The sequence below is a fragment of the Limulus polyphemus genome, unplaced genomic scaffold (assembly GCF_000517525.1).
Source record: "Limulus polyphemus unplaced genomic scaffold, Limulus_polyphemus-2.1.2 Scaffold2, whole genome shotgun sequence".
Taxonomy (NCBI): domain Eukaryota; kingdom Metazoa; phylum Arthropoda; class Merostomata; order Xiphosura; family Limulidae; genus Limulus; species Limulus polyphemus.
The window spans coordinates 2075454-2089743 of record NW_013665612.1 but is presented as its reverse complement, the minus strand read 5'-3'; the positions used below and the strand labels follow the sequence as shown (position 1 = coordinate 2089743).

Genomic DNA, 14290 nt, shown 5'->3' with positions numbered 1-14290 from the left:
TGTTTTTGCGGTGCTTATTTATGAATAACTTCTGAACACAAGCAAGCTAAGTATTCTTCTTCTTCACCCCTTAATTAATTTCTTCTTGTGGGGTCGGGACGTCTTGTGATCCTTCTGCATTCAAATTTATTATTCACCACACTAAGGTCTACTTTACTACTGTCCTCTTTAATACAATCCTTCCATATCTTCTTCGGTCTCCCTATCTTCCGGCTGCCTTTCACTTTCCTCTCTGCTGTCTATTTCATGCTGTCCTCGCCCATCCTTTGCACATACACACACCACCTCAATCTTAATTTCTGCACCCTTTTTGTTGCCAAGTCTAGGAGTTTACGTCCAACTATTCGTTTTTCATGTTAACGAAGAGCAAGTTAGTCGTCGGCCACTAGGATTCCTACTGGCATGGTACTTCCAGGCTTAAGGCAGGAGAAAAAAACAATATTACAATACCAATAAAAGTGTGCTTAAGATCAGTAATTGTTTGTGTTTTTTTTTTTTAGATTTTTCGTTTCAAGCTATATAAGTACCATCTGCGCACAGATGTCCCTAAATTTAAACTGATAAACCGTCAACACTTTTAGCTCTTCTTGTATGGCCAAAGTTGTGACATTTTACTGATTCTTTTGTAGCGCACCCGCGTACCAAATTGCGGAGCGCATTTTTACGACGACACATCATTGAATAAGGTTTTAATGTTAAAACTTTTTCAGTTGAGCTAACATTAAGGTGCAACATATTTATAAAATAAACCAACCACTAAAATATAAAGCTCGTTTTGGGTAATATGTTTAAGCCAACAGTTTATTAATAGGGATGAATGTTGATGTTATATATAAAAGATAATTGCTTCTTAAGCATTGCAATAATCGTTAGTATGATGTATATTTGCAGATAGTGTCAGTTTCTTGTAAGTTATAAACTTTATGTTAGATTCTGTTGGACACTGTAAGAAAAAACTGAAACACCTATCAAGTGAATGTTAGTGTGAAACAGCGCTTAAATACACTTCATTTCACGAATAAACATTTTTAGGCCTAGCATGGCCAGGTAATTAGGGCGCTCGACTCACAATTTGAGGAAACGGGTTCGAATCTCCGTCTCACCAAACATGCTAGCCCTTTCAGCCGTGCGGACGTTATAACTGACGGTCAATGCGGACGTTGGTAAAAGAGTAGACCAAGAGAAGGCGGTGAGTGGTGATGACTAGCTGTCTAGGGACGGTTAGCGCAGATGGCCCTCGTTTAGCTTTGCGCGAAATTCCACACAAACCAAATATTTATAATTTTATAAAATTTTGTTTTCTAAACACATTCCACTTTACAATGCTTTATTTTTGTATTTATTTACTGGTTATTTTAGTTTTCATATAAATTTTAATTTTAATCTTTTATTTCCTTTATGTTTTATCTATACTGACAATTTTTCTGGTTTTGTATTTTTGTTCCCCGGTGAGAAAGCGATACCTTTATGGACATACAACGCTAAAATGGATTACCCGCGGTTGACACATTAGATAGTCCAGTGTGATTTGGCTCTAAAACAAACACTCAACCATCAATTCTCTCTTTATCTAACCAGAGAGATCAGGTGATTAGTGTGGTTTAGCTAAGGTTTAACCTGATGCTAAATTGCCATAAGTTTTTCAATGAAAGAAAAATTGCACTAAACCTTCCAGTATAGAAAAAATACTATAAATTATGGTGATATCGGGTTAACCTTAAGGCAGTTTTAAAGATCATAACAAGCAAGATTCTCATGAATGAAAAAGGGTAGTATTTCATCTCTAATCTATAGATTTTTATTAAAACGAATTCTACAAGGCTTAAAATTTGTTTGAATGTTGCAAACCCAACCTAAGTCTGTATGAAAGATAATTATTTATATGAATTTATTTGGTGGTCTTGCATTTAAAAGGTAATTATTTATATGAATTTACTTAGTAGTCTTGAACTTGATCGTTTAATTTTTTTTACTTTTATGATTAGAGGAAAATATTGTTCTACCGGGAGACATATTTTTTTAAATATTTTATGTTTATTTGATTGTTTAGTTAATAATTAATCGCTTGTTTTTGCAAACAAAAATTGTACGCTTACATTTCCCTATTTATCTGGTAATGTATCTCTGTGAGCTACGTTTCAGAGAACGTTTGATTTTAGATGGTCTCTCTATATATTGTCCTCAAAGTTGTTCATTTGTCATTTATCATTTGATTTAATAGCTAAGAAATGCAGAATATATTTATACTAGCCCTCTGGGGCCTGGCATGGGCTGATGGTTAGGGCGCTCGATTCACAACTTGCATCACCGAATATGCTTGCCCTGTCAGTCGTGATGGCGTTGTAATGTAACGGTCAATTCTACTATTCGTTGGTAAAAGAGTAGTCCAAACATTGGCGGTGGATGGTGTAGACTAGCTGCCTTCTCTTACTCTATATCTACTAAATTAGAGACGCCTAGCGCAGGTAACCCTGCAGTAACTTTGCACAAATTTCAAACAAATAAACTATCCCTCTACATCAAGATTTGGTGATTAGTTTACCATTCTCTCTGTCTAATTGTTTATAAGTATTAGTGTGTTAGCAACAATGTAGTGAATTGCTCTTTGTTGCCTGTGGAGCAATAATTTATGCATAAGTTATTATACGTTTAAATCTAAGAAAATTATTATTGGCATTGTATGAATCTAACATTTAAAAAGTGTTCAGAAAAAATGTAGGTGAAACTCGTGTATTTATATATAACCCATGTACCAGATTGAGACGAAGGTTTCCATCAGAAATTAAAACCTCCAAGCATTTACTTCACAGAAATTGAATAATAAATTCGGTATGTTCACGTGTTTTAAGCTTTCAAATTACTAAATTACAATTTAACATTTTCCCACGAAGCATTCTCATTGAGCAGGAAGTGAGTTTCTTGCAATACGAGACTTTATTCATTTCAGATTTATTGCACAAAAATTTACTTTGTTTTCATTTCATCAGAAAAAAAAGGAAGAATTGAAATGCTAACATATCGCGCCGCTTTCAGTCTAATCGAGAAATTTAGGAAAATCTAGGATAACGTCATTAAAAAATCCAATATGATTGTTTGAATCAGTAAACGTTTTTCAGCAAAACTGCTAGAAAGAAGGATAGATAACGCATCTACTTAAATACGTTAGTATGAACAGTCGATTTGTGGTGAAAAATGATGATGGGAAAATTAAGGTTTTTAGCTACATTGAAATAAAAAATAGGGAATTTTCCCAGCAAAGCTATTGCGTGATTAAGCAGAAACAAAGTTACATAACAACTTCCTAAGGAAGAAACAGCAGTTGCCTTCAATTATTTAGTACTTTCTTATTTACTTAAAACTTACTCATACGTAATGCTTCAAATCAATCTTAGACTTGTGAAGTAACAAATTATATTTCATTTTAATTAAACTAGAGTACATGAATCTTCTCTGATAATTAGAAGTTTCAGAAAATAATGGGTGTAATAAATCTAATTTTTAATTGTAATAACTAAGGTTCTCATTTTGCCAAGATAAAAATCCAAGAAACCATATTTGATTCTGTATAAGATACATTAATATGGATTGGATAATTCCAAAGGTGTAGGTATGTTCTTAAAGACATATGAAACATATTTCTGAAATATTAGTTTAAAATTAAATTTTGAGACACCTCTAGATAAAAGCAAATGTATTTTACAAATATTGTTCTAATGTAATGCCTCATAAGTATTTCTATATAGGAAAGATTAGCATTTGCAGCATGTTTTATACTTTTATTAATGGAAACGAAAGTTCTGATTGCAATTCGTGTCAACCATGATGATTCTGATAAACATATCAGTTAAGGGTAAATAATTCATTTGATGTTGTTTAAGATAAATTAGTGCTCGTAGGTTAAAGCATATCACGTCATCCTCCACTTAGGTAAGAGGATTTTAAAGTTTTGAAGTTAAAACAAAACTAAAACTTGCATGGCTATTTTATCAGATTCTATAGGAAAACTTACATTTAGATTAGGTTGCACTTTGCTATAAAGTTTGAACGTCTATATTTTTCTTCACGTTGAAACAAATAAACATATGTTCTCTGAATAAAACACTATTTTGTCTCATGTGAAACATTATGTTTTCTCCTCACGTCGTCATTATAATGAAGGATGTCAGCGATGTGTCTTATTATGTTTCCAACATGCATCGTTTCTAACAAAAACTCTATCTTTACTGAAAGGTTTTTAGAGGCAAATCATAAAGGTACCTTACGAGTTTCTTAACATAAGTTTCAAAACAGCTCTACATTTTGTTTAGTTTGGTATTTCAAAGCCCTTATGGGTATAGTACTATTCATTTACATGGAAGCGGGTTATGTTCGATAGCCAAACATTTTCAGTAATAAAACCCCTTGCGAGCCACAAAAACACTGACTCACCTATCACAAATAACAAAAGACATAAAGGAAAAGCTGTGTTTACAGTAGCGTTCTGCAAGATGAGACTTGTAGTTAGAAAAGAAAGTCAGTATGCCACTGGTTTGCAATTTAATGATTTTAACTCTGTGTTCTAGTTTCATTACAACGCGGCTCAATTATTACAACCGTAGCAATATGTAATTTTCTTTTTTAAATTACATAAATTACACATTTAGTTTTTGACTTCACCATAGTAGACCGTACGATGGAGGGTTTGTTTGTTTGAATTTTGCGCAAAGCTATACGAGGGCTATCTGCGCTAGCCGTCCTTAATTTAGCAGTGTAAGACTAGAGGGAAGGCAGTTAGTCATCGCTACCCACCGCCAACTCTTGGGCCACTCTTTTACCAACGAATAGTGGGATTGACCGTTACATTATAAGGCCCCACGGCTGAAAGGGCGAGCATGTTTAGCGGGACGGGGATTCGAACCAGCGACCCTCAGATTGCGAGTCAGGCGCCTTAACCACTTGGCCATGCCTAGTACGATGGAAGTGAATGTGATTAATAAAATGCGATACTTCATTCGTGTAGTAGGGAAGGTTATGTCGTTCTCAATGTTGGCTTTCAGGGTCCTAATGGAAATTTTGCATAATAAAAAGTCATCTAAGAATTTTAATATTTAGAAATTATTCTACTTTTTCTGGTTCAATGTTCGGACGTAACTTAAAAAAGTCGTCGTATGTTTAGTATAGATTGAATATAAGTTTTTTATAGGTCTGTTCGAGGGGAAACTCTGATTATATCAGTGTTTGTCTGCAATTATTATCCAGCATGAGACTTCGAGATTGTCGTCAATATATTCAGTGTTGTACACCACTTTACCGTCAAAAGAATGGTTTTTATCGATGATCACAAAACTACTTTAAAAGTGTAAAACATTCTCTCATCACTGAGCATAGGTAACTGTAACTTAAGGAGAACCGTGTGATAATGTGTGATAAATTTATCTTATTCCTGTTACTACAGTGAACTTTATTAAGTTTTCGTAAATCTTATATCAACAGAAGTATAACAATGATTTACACTGACTTAAATGTGTGACGGATTTATTATTATTTATTTATTTTAATATCGACGTTTGTTTAGATTAAGTCTATGTTTAGAAACATACATAACCGATACTGTTAAATACGTAATGCGAAACTCCCGCCTATTCTCTAAAGTTGCAGAAGATTTTCGAGTCTAAGAATCAACAATATATGTGTGTACGTATACGGTAGTGTTAGCTTCAGTATTGTTACGTAAAACTGAAATTTCGAGAAACTCTCCACACGCCTATAAATATAACCAACGCGACGCGCCAAAAAACAGTATCTAGTATTGGGTTGCGTAATTGGTGTGCTATAAACATCGTAAGCTATAACTGTGATTAACGCTTATTAATCAGGAAACTTCAGATATTTGACCAGAAGCGTTTATAAATTTCGAACATTACAAACCATTTAACTTCAGTGGATTCACTTTTGCGAAAACAATACCTAACGTCATCGGTGGAAACTCGACCTGTAATCGGCATGTGATCAGGGAGAACCACAGGGCTAGCTAGCTTCCTCTTAAGTGAATTATACCTACGTCAACTCGAAATTAACTTGCTCATCATGAACCCTCGACAAGATATCAAGGAAGTTACAGACTAGAAAGAAGACTTTGTATTGCTTGTAAGTTTGGAACTTTTGTATATAAATCATTGTTTGTAGTAATTGTTTGTAATAACTGTTATTGTAAATTGTATTATTGTTTGTATATTAAAACGTATTTGTATAAAACAAAGAAAGCTGTGTGTATCAATCTTGTTGGCAAATATCATAAATTCGATACATATCGGCATTTATTTAACTACTATATCTAAATTACAATTTAACTCAATTTCAGGCCATTTGAAATTCTAATACATAACAAATGTCAGTGTCCAAATTGTATGCGTATGTTTTCCTAATAGTTCTTAGCATTAAACAGCCTCGAAGTTTTATACAATTTGGTATTTTAAATAATAGTAAAATTAAGCATTATGTGGTTCATTTAGTATAGTTAGTTGTAGGATGATAAAAGTAAATTATTGGTAATAATAACTGTTCCATTTAAATAATATGTATATTTTACTTGTGAAAGGGAAAAGTAAGTATCCTACAGATCATTGTCTGAAAAAGTTATGAACATTTCAGAAATGTATTCCATACTTTCATAAGAATTGTGTATGCAAAGAAGTGTGGAGGTGTGTTTGCCAGTGATCACTTCCTAATAGTGTTAGACAGTTTCAAAGTTTTATGCAATTTTAATTTTCAAGGGAATGTTTTATAGAAAATGAATGAATAAACAGTAAGTCATCCATTAAATTTTTTAATTGTAGCAAATTCTGTAAGATAAAACTATAAAGTATTATTTGTAAAATGATATATTTTGTCAATTTATAGCAAAAAATTAGACTAATAAAATTATAAGTTTTAATTAATGCGTAATATGTAATAAACATATTTTTCTGGACTGTTTACATATAAATGATCAGGAAATGTATAGAACGAATGAATTAGTGTTAAGCGTCCTTTTTAGGATAATTTAAGTATAAATGGTCAGGAAATTATAATTAACCAATAAGATAGGGATTTAAATTGATCGTATTAAATATAGTCATGTTGAGACATGTTGATCAAATTTGTACTGTTTCCACTTCGTGAAACTATGACGTCATGGTCATCTCTCTAGTATCAAACTATAATTTCAACTCACCCTAAGTTAGCCACGTCCTCTGGTGACATTTTGTTGAACTATAACGTCATCTTTCCACTTGAGGTCGACACATGTGGCACCTTCTGGTGGCGGATCTGAAATGCTGCCTTAACTATTCTAGCCCATCCCTACCTTGTTTCCTTATTTTTTGGTGCTCCCATTCCTGCTTCCTAATATATTTTACTTAATTTATTTACACTTTTCTCATAGTTTTTTGTATTAAGTTTCAAAAGTGACTAGGCTATAGGCCTATCTTTTTCATAGCTTTTCTTAGTGCTATCTCTCGACATTTCCTGCCTTTCGTTGATATCTTTGCTATAGTTTTTCTTCCATCTACTCGAGGTGGCAGGCTTTTCTTTGGCTGGATTAATGGTTAAGGCTTGTTTCGCATATTGAGCATTGCTGATTCTAACCTTATTTCTATTCTTGCAGTAATGCTCTCTTCACTGGGACAGATGCTTTTCAAGGTAATCAAGTAAGATTTTAGTTAGAACCTAGATTTATAAAATCTACACATCCACGTTGTTTTATCTAGCAGATACAGCTGAAACCTGACCACTTAGCACGTGTGCATAAGCAATCGTGCATCTGCATGTGATATGAAAGTGGGTTGTTACTTGGCAACTCACAGAGCATGCTCGTAATCATAGAATATGGCTACTAGTCTATTGTTAGCTCGTTGGTAGTGTTGCAAAATGGTTATTGTTATTACTTGTTATTATCAAGGTTATAAATAAAACTAAGAAAAACGCTTTTAGCGTAATTAAATTATGTACATTTAAATTTGCATAAGGTGAAAGCAGGCGACAACTATGCCTTTAGAACAAAGTTAGTCAGTCAGTCAATCAGTCAGATAGACAGATTGACAAACTTGTGTTTTGTAAAATTTTTGTTTTTACTCTGCCAACTTTCTCAATTGTGTGTAAAGTGCTTACAAAGCTTTGTTTATATGCTGTTTGCAGTGTGTTTGTGATTTTAATTTTATTGCACATCTTACCCATTTCTACTATAAGTACTACCGTACTTATGACATTATAGATTATGAAATCATTGAAAATAGAAAATATTTTTGTTTTAGCCATATTGGTATTTTGCATGCAATTGTATCGCGAAAAAATATACGTAGTTGTACAGTTTAAACTGCATAGTCAAAAGGAACCTCGGGGAGGGGGTAATCGGAGCCCTGAACACTTATGATACTCTTCAAAAAGCCGTGTGGGTGCATGCCAAGTTTCTTTGAAATCGAATAAAAATACAAGCGTTTCATTTATCGGTAATTACACGCTGATATAGAGTTCGAAAGTCAAAAATCAGTTCTTCTTTGAAATACCAATATTTTTGGTTTTCATATTTGTAATGCACGAATAAATAATTATCATAGCTCATGAAACACTTAAACTGGCTTGGGGTAGCCAGAAATATGGAGAGAGTAACCTATAGTTGTTATTCATAACGTTTGTTTTTGTCCAAATCTCAATACACCTCTGAGTAAAACTGTACCACACGGTTTTCCGTGTAGAATCCTCAAAACTACTTCTCACCTCGAGATTTGGTTTAATTGTTTTTGATAAACTCTGAAGAAAGGGATTTTTTGAAATTTTCAGGTTAGGTAAGCTTTAATTGTGATTAATGGATTAATTTTACAGAGATTGATTGAGATTTTTGGCCGCTCTATAACCAAGATATACTTGTGTAATTAGACTAACGCTACTAAAATAAGTACTATTATCAAATACGAAATATTCAATTTTTATGTTACCTTAAATCTTTAAGATATTTGCAGAAAATTTAAGAAAAAAATCTGAAAATGATAGAAAACATATATTTAGAAGACATTCGCACACTAAGCCGTTTTATAGATAACACTTAGTTTTTCTACCTGTAACCAAAACAAAGGTATTTCTCAAAACGAAAGAGTAATGAGTAATTTATTACAATCTGAGTATCAATAAAACTATACCACTCCAGCTTATAAAGGTCCAGAAATTAATACTTTCAGCTATCAAAAACAACAGGTACTATAGTTACGCTACGGAAATAAAACTGAGCCCCTTAAAAACTTCAATAAAACTTATTAGATGAAGCTTTTAAATAGCAGTAATCCTGCCTTCTTGATAATCAAGACACTGTTCATTACTTACGTTCATGAGTGGCTAAGGAGGATCATTTTCATCTATCAAAATCTAGAGATGTGTCATGCTATGACAAGCGAGAAGGATAATTCTACGGAATAGGCTTATCAAGTGCAGTACATATTCTTAAAGACTTAAAGTATGTACATGAAAAAAAAAAAACTTTGTAATTTGTCGTCATTATTTCTGGCGTTGAAAGTTAGTAGATTAATTAATTAAAGGGAAAATGTAATATTTGGATGGGCAAGCTCAAGATACCAATCCAAACTCATTGTTAGAGCGATAGCAATGGGAAAATATATGTGGACTACAAATAAGAAAACAATTGAATATATATTTTTTTAAACCGAAACAAGAAGAACTCTTAATGAATATGTTTACTCTAAATTTGCTTTCTTCCAAAAAAGGAAAATAAATTCACAAAAACGTTCTACGTGCATTTAGTATTACTTTCATAAAATATAATACATAGCTTTGACTAGTCATTAAGAAGCGTTTAAATTTATTAATAATAGATTGAAATAATTAGAAAAAAAAAACATAGTTATTATTTTATTTTAAAATATGTTGTAAAATTTATTAATAAAACTCATTTGTTGGTCCTCATGACCAGTTGGTTAGGGCACTTGACTCGCAATCTGAGGGTCGCTGGTTCTAATCCCCATCCCACCAAAACATGCTCGCCCTTTCAGCCGTGGGAGCGTTATAATATGACGGTCAATCGCACTATTCATTGGTAAAAGAGTAGCCCAAGAGTTGGCGGTGGGTGGTGATGACTAGCTGCCTTCCCTCTAGTCTTTCACTGCTAAATTAGAGACGGCTAGCGCAGATAGCCCTCGTGTCGCTTTGCGCGAAATTCAAAGCAAAGACAAATCGTTGACCCTTCTTATAAAAGAAGTCCATTTACAAAATAATATGAACTTATCTTTTAATTAGTCAAAGTACATGCTGTTTATCTGCTTTTCGGACTGATCAAACCTGGTATTCATTACCTTAATCTAGTTTGATAAGATATGCAACAGTCTTTATCAAAGCTGGCATTCCTATCTTAAAGTCCTCAATGCCTAAACGGAAATTTAAGGGTTTATAGCGCTACAATTCGGGGCTCGATTCCCTGTGGTCGACATAGCACAGGTAGTTTAATGTCAAAGACATAAATTTGATATAATTTGTCTCTAAGTGTTAGTTATCTGGGCGTTTTTCTCTTTTTCTCCATTAGAGATAAAAGTATAAGGGAAACGAAAATATATTTATTTGGCTACATGACTAATTTTTGTTCACACAGTTTGGCTTCATGTTGTTTGAAAAACAATTATTTGTTAAAAGGCAATTTGTAAGATAGATGTTTGTTGAAAATACTTGGTTGGCATAGACCCTGACTGTTTTGGTGTAAGTATTGCAGTGTTAAGTACATATATATATTCATGTTTCAATTTTTCTAACAATATTAGAAAAAGAATCAACGTTAAAAAATGCTTCATATAAGCTTTTAATTTATTTCCAGTTAATTGAATAGAACATGTTGTGTTTAATCCTGTAAGTATTAATTTGTTGGTTATATGGATTAACGTAAAGTAAAAAGTATGTTGTTTTATCAATGCTTATTTCAGCAAATTCACAATTAATAATTGCGACGCCATGATAAAGGCTGTCTAATAGTGTCCCGAGAAAGGACTGAAAATCTTGTAGTAGCAAATAGTAATACGTTTAGTTTCTAGACCGTCTAAACTGTAACTTATTTGCAATGCGCATAAATATCGAGAGATGTAACGCAAATAACATATTGACGACTTGGTTGATCTTTAGTTTTAACAACGTAAAACGGTAAATTGTTATTTCAAACTAAAAAAAGTTTTTATAATATAAACTCATTGATTTGGAAACAAAAACTACTAAAGGGGAAAATATAGGCCGCTCAATTAAGCGATTAATTAATTAATTAAGCACGAAAACAAAGCACTATTTTAATCTTTTTTTCTGGCTAATAAGTTGCCACGTGGTAAATGAAAACGTGTGATATGTATTTCATCATAGTTGTATACTCTACCGTCGGATTTATTTGTATGTTTGAAGTTAAGCGCAAAGCTACACAATGGACTATCTGTGCTCTCCCCACTACGGGTATCGAAACCCGGTTTCTAGCGTTGTAAGTTCGCATACATACCGCTGTGCCATTGGGAGGCTTACCGTCGGAAGTTCATAATTATAAAGTAATTTTCATATGAGTGCATAAAAAATATGTTCGAAATCTTTGATGCTCAGTTTTGTCCCACACTCACAATTATACGCCATTGAGAGGAAATTATATTACAGCAGAATACTGATAGATCGAGAAAAAAACTTTTAGTGAAATAATCCTTGAAACGAAGATGGATAAACATTTTATTATTTAACTCTTTATAAAGTCTATTAACAATAAATTACTTTAATTAAGAGAAGTTTAGAATATCACCTCATTTACCTTCTATTATTAAAAAACGCTATAAAAGTAAAGGAATAATGATAAGTTTTATAATGTTTTAATTGCCAATATGTTATTGTCAGAGTTGCCTGTTTTTTTTATTGTTTGTTTGTTTTATTTGAAGTCATGGTGTGTGTTTTCTTATAACATAGCCACATCGGGTTAACTGCTGTGTTCACCGAGGGGAATCGAATCCCTGATTTTAGCATTGTAAATCCGAAGACTTATCGCTGTCCCACGGGGGGGGGGGGCAATTCTTAGTATTCAGAATAGGAATCGCCTATATTTTACAATAAATATAATCTCTGTGAACTTCAATATGGCAAATAAAATACACAATACACAATAATTTTTTACGTTTCTGTGAGATCTAAAACAAAGTTTTTGGAACGCATTATAAGAAAGGAAAAACTAACTTATGTTTAAAAGGTTATTTGAAATATTGCCAGATTGAAAAAAAAACTACCTAATTAATACTGATCAGTATAGATCTTGTGATGATGCTCTTTTCATTCATTTATGTTTATGTTCTTTCTCACGTCAGTTTTTCCCCTATTGAAACAAGAAAATAGTTTCGTTACTACCCATTATTTCCGTCTAGCGGATCTTGCATTGAACGTCTAGACAGAGGTTTGTAAGAAAAGATTCATTTGGCGTATTGTCTAAAACTTTGGAATTCTGGTCAACATATACATGTTTTTCAATAATAGTAATTCCAAAATTAGGGTCAATCTATACATGTTTTTCAATAATAGTAATTCCAAAATTAGGGTCAACCTATACATGTTTTTCAATAATAGTAATTCCAAAATTAGGGTCATAAATCAAATATTTCAACAAAAGGATAATTTTCCTAACAAATTTCCTCCCGTAAACATTTTCTTTTGTATACATTTTCTGACAATGTTTTAGTTGTAATTTAGCAAGGCATTATATTATGCCTTAAACAATTTTATTCATAACTGTTCTATTTTTTCTGTCATCTTCTCTAATTTTATCAAATCGCTCAGAACTAGCCTGAACAAACAATTGTGATATAAATGTATGAATTTAGAAGGAACTTAGTGATTTCCTGCAAATCATTATTCCATAACATTAATATGCCCATTTGATATTTTCTGATAAAAATGGTAAAGAAAATAATGTAAGATTATGAATAAACATGCTTTAACTAATTGTAAATTTTTAATTTAGGTAACTTTTATTTACATAGTCAGTAGGTTTACTGTAATAAGGTATTTGAAAAATTTGTTATGCATTGCTTTATTTTAGAATTATAAATTTCTTATTATATTTCCCTTTGGACGTCTGCTCTGATGTTATCGCAATTAATTTCTTTCAAACTAGTAACTAACAATAATGAAAAAACGTGTAACGAACGTAAAATATTTGTCTTTACCTTTTATTTAAAAGATATATAAGAGAAATAATTTATCAAGAAATATTCTTATAATTACAATTCAAAGTAAAGCTCCAAACGGGAAATTTCGTGAAAATTACGTTTCTGTAATAACGTGCTACTTTAAAAAATACAAATTATTTCAATAAATTATACCTTAAAAGAACAATCGTTTTCCATAATTATAGCATAAGCCGCATTGTTATTCAAAATGACAGAATATCATTATGTACGAAAACTGGAAATTTTTACAACTTGACGATTTCTTATTCGTTTCTTCAGTATTGATTAGTTGTTTGTTATATACCATCACGTGATGTGCTACTTTTCTACACTTTACTCGGTTGTATTGGGCTACAGCAAAAAACAAAGGTACCCTGAGATCTCCACAAAACAAGTTTATGCTAAATCAGCTCGTTCAAGAGCTATTAAAGCTTCGGTTGTCTCGTTACAAATGGAAGAATAAAGTATTCTTTAACCACAACAAATCCAAGAAGAATGTGATGAATAAAATAACAAGCTACATGCCAGACGTGAAATAATAAAAAAGGTTTCTAAAACCCTTCTTCATAAAAACTCTCAGTTGTAGATCTTTTAAAATGTATTATTGATCAGTACAGTGTGATGAACATTCCAAGGCTAATCATCAAAATGAAACTAAGCTACAAAGCCATAAATATATGGCAGACATAATAGTCAGACTTAAATAGTTAAAATTTAGCGAAATATCTACAATGCAGAAAGTACAAATCCTTGTCTAAAATCAAAATAAGACGAGTTTTCATGCATGAGTGCTAACCTTTCATATAAAAACATGGAATCTAGATAAATATACCAAACATCGGTCCATGAAATAATAAAATAACTAAAAAATACATTCAGTAAATAATCATCACAGCTTTATCCTTTCACTGAGTTGGAGGTGGGTGGTGGTGACTAGCTGCCTTCCGTCTAGTCTTACACTGCTAAATTAGGGGTGGCTAGCGCAGATAGCCCTCGTGTAGCTTTGACGGAAATCCATAACAAATAAACAAAGCTTAGGGAAACTATTTAAAATATTATTTGTTTTTCATTAGCCTGAAGGAAAATTGGAATACAGAGTTATT

The 14290-nt window shown here is 32.3% G+C and overlaps 1 protein-coding gene across 1 annotated transcript in view; it reads right to left on the bottom strand.

Annotated features, from left to right (window-relative positions):
• Window positions 1-370: 370 nt before the first annotated feature.
• Window positions 371-14290, bottom strand: part of LOC106466535 (protein turtle-like) — a 363242-nt gene continuing 349322 nt past the window's right edge. The window contains exon 16 of the mRNA XM_022395344.1: window positions 371-416. Within this exon, the coding sequence (XP_022251052.1) occupies window positions 395-416 (22 nt within the window). The 3' untranslated portion in view covers window positions 371-394. The remainder of the gene's footprint in view (window positions 417-14290) is intronic.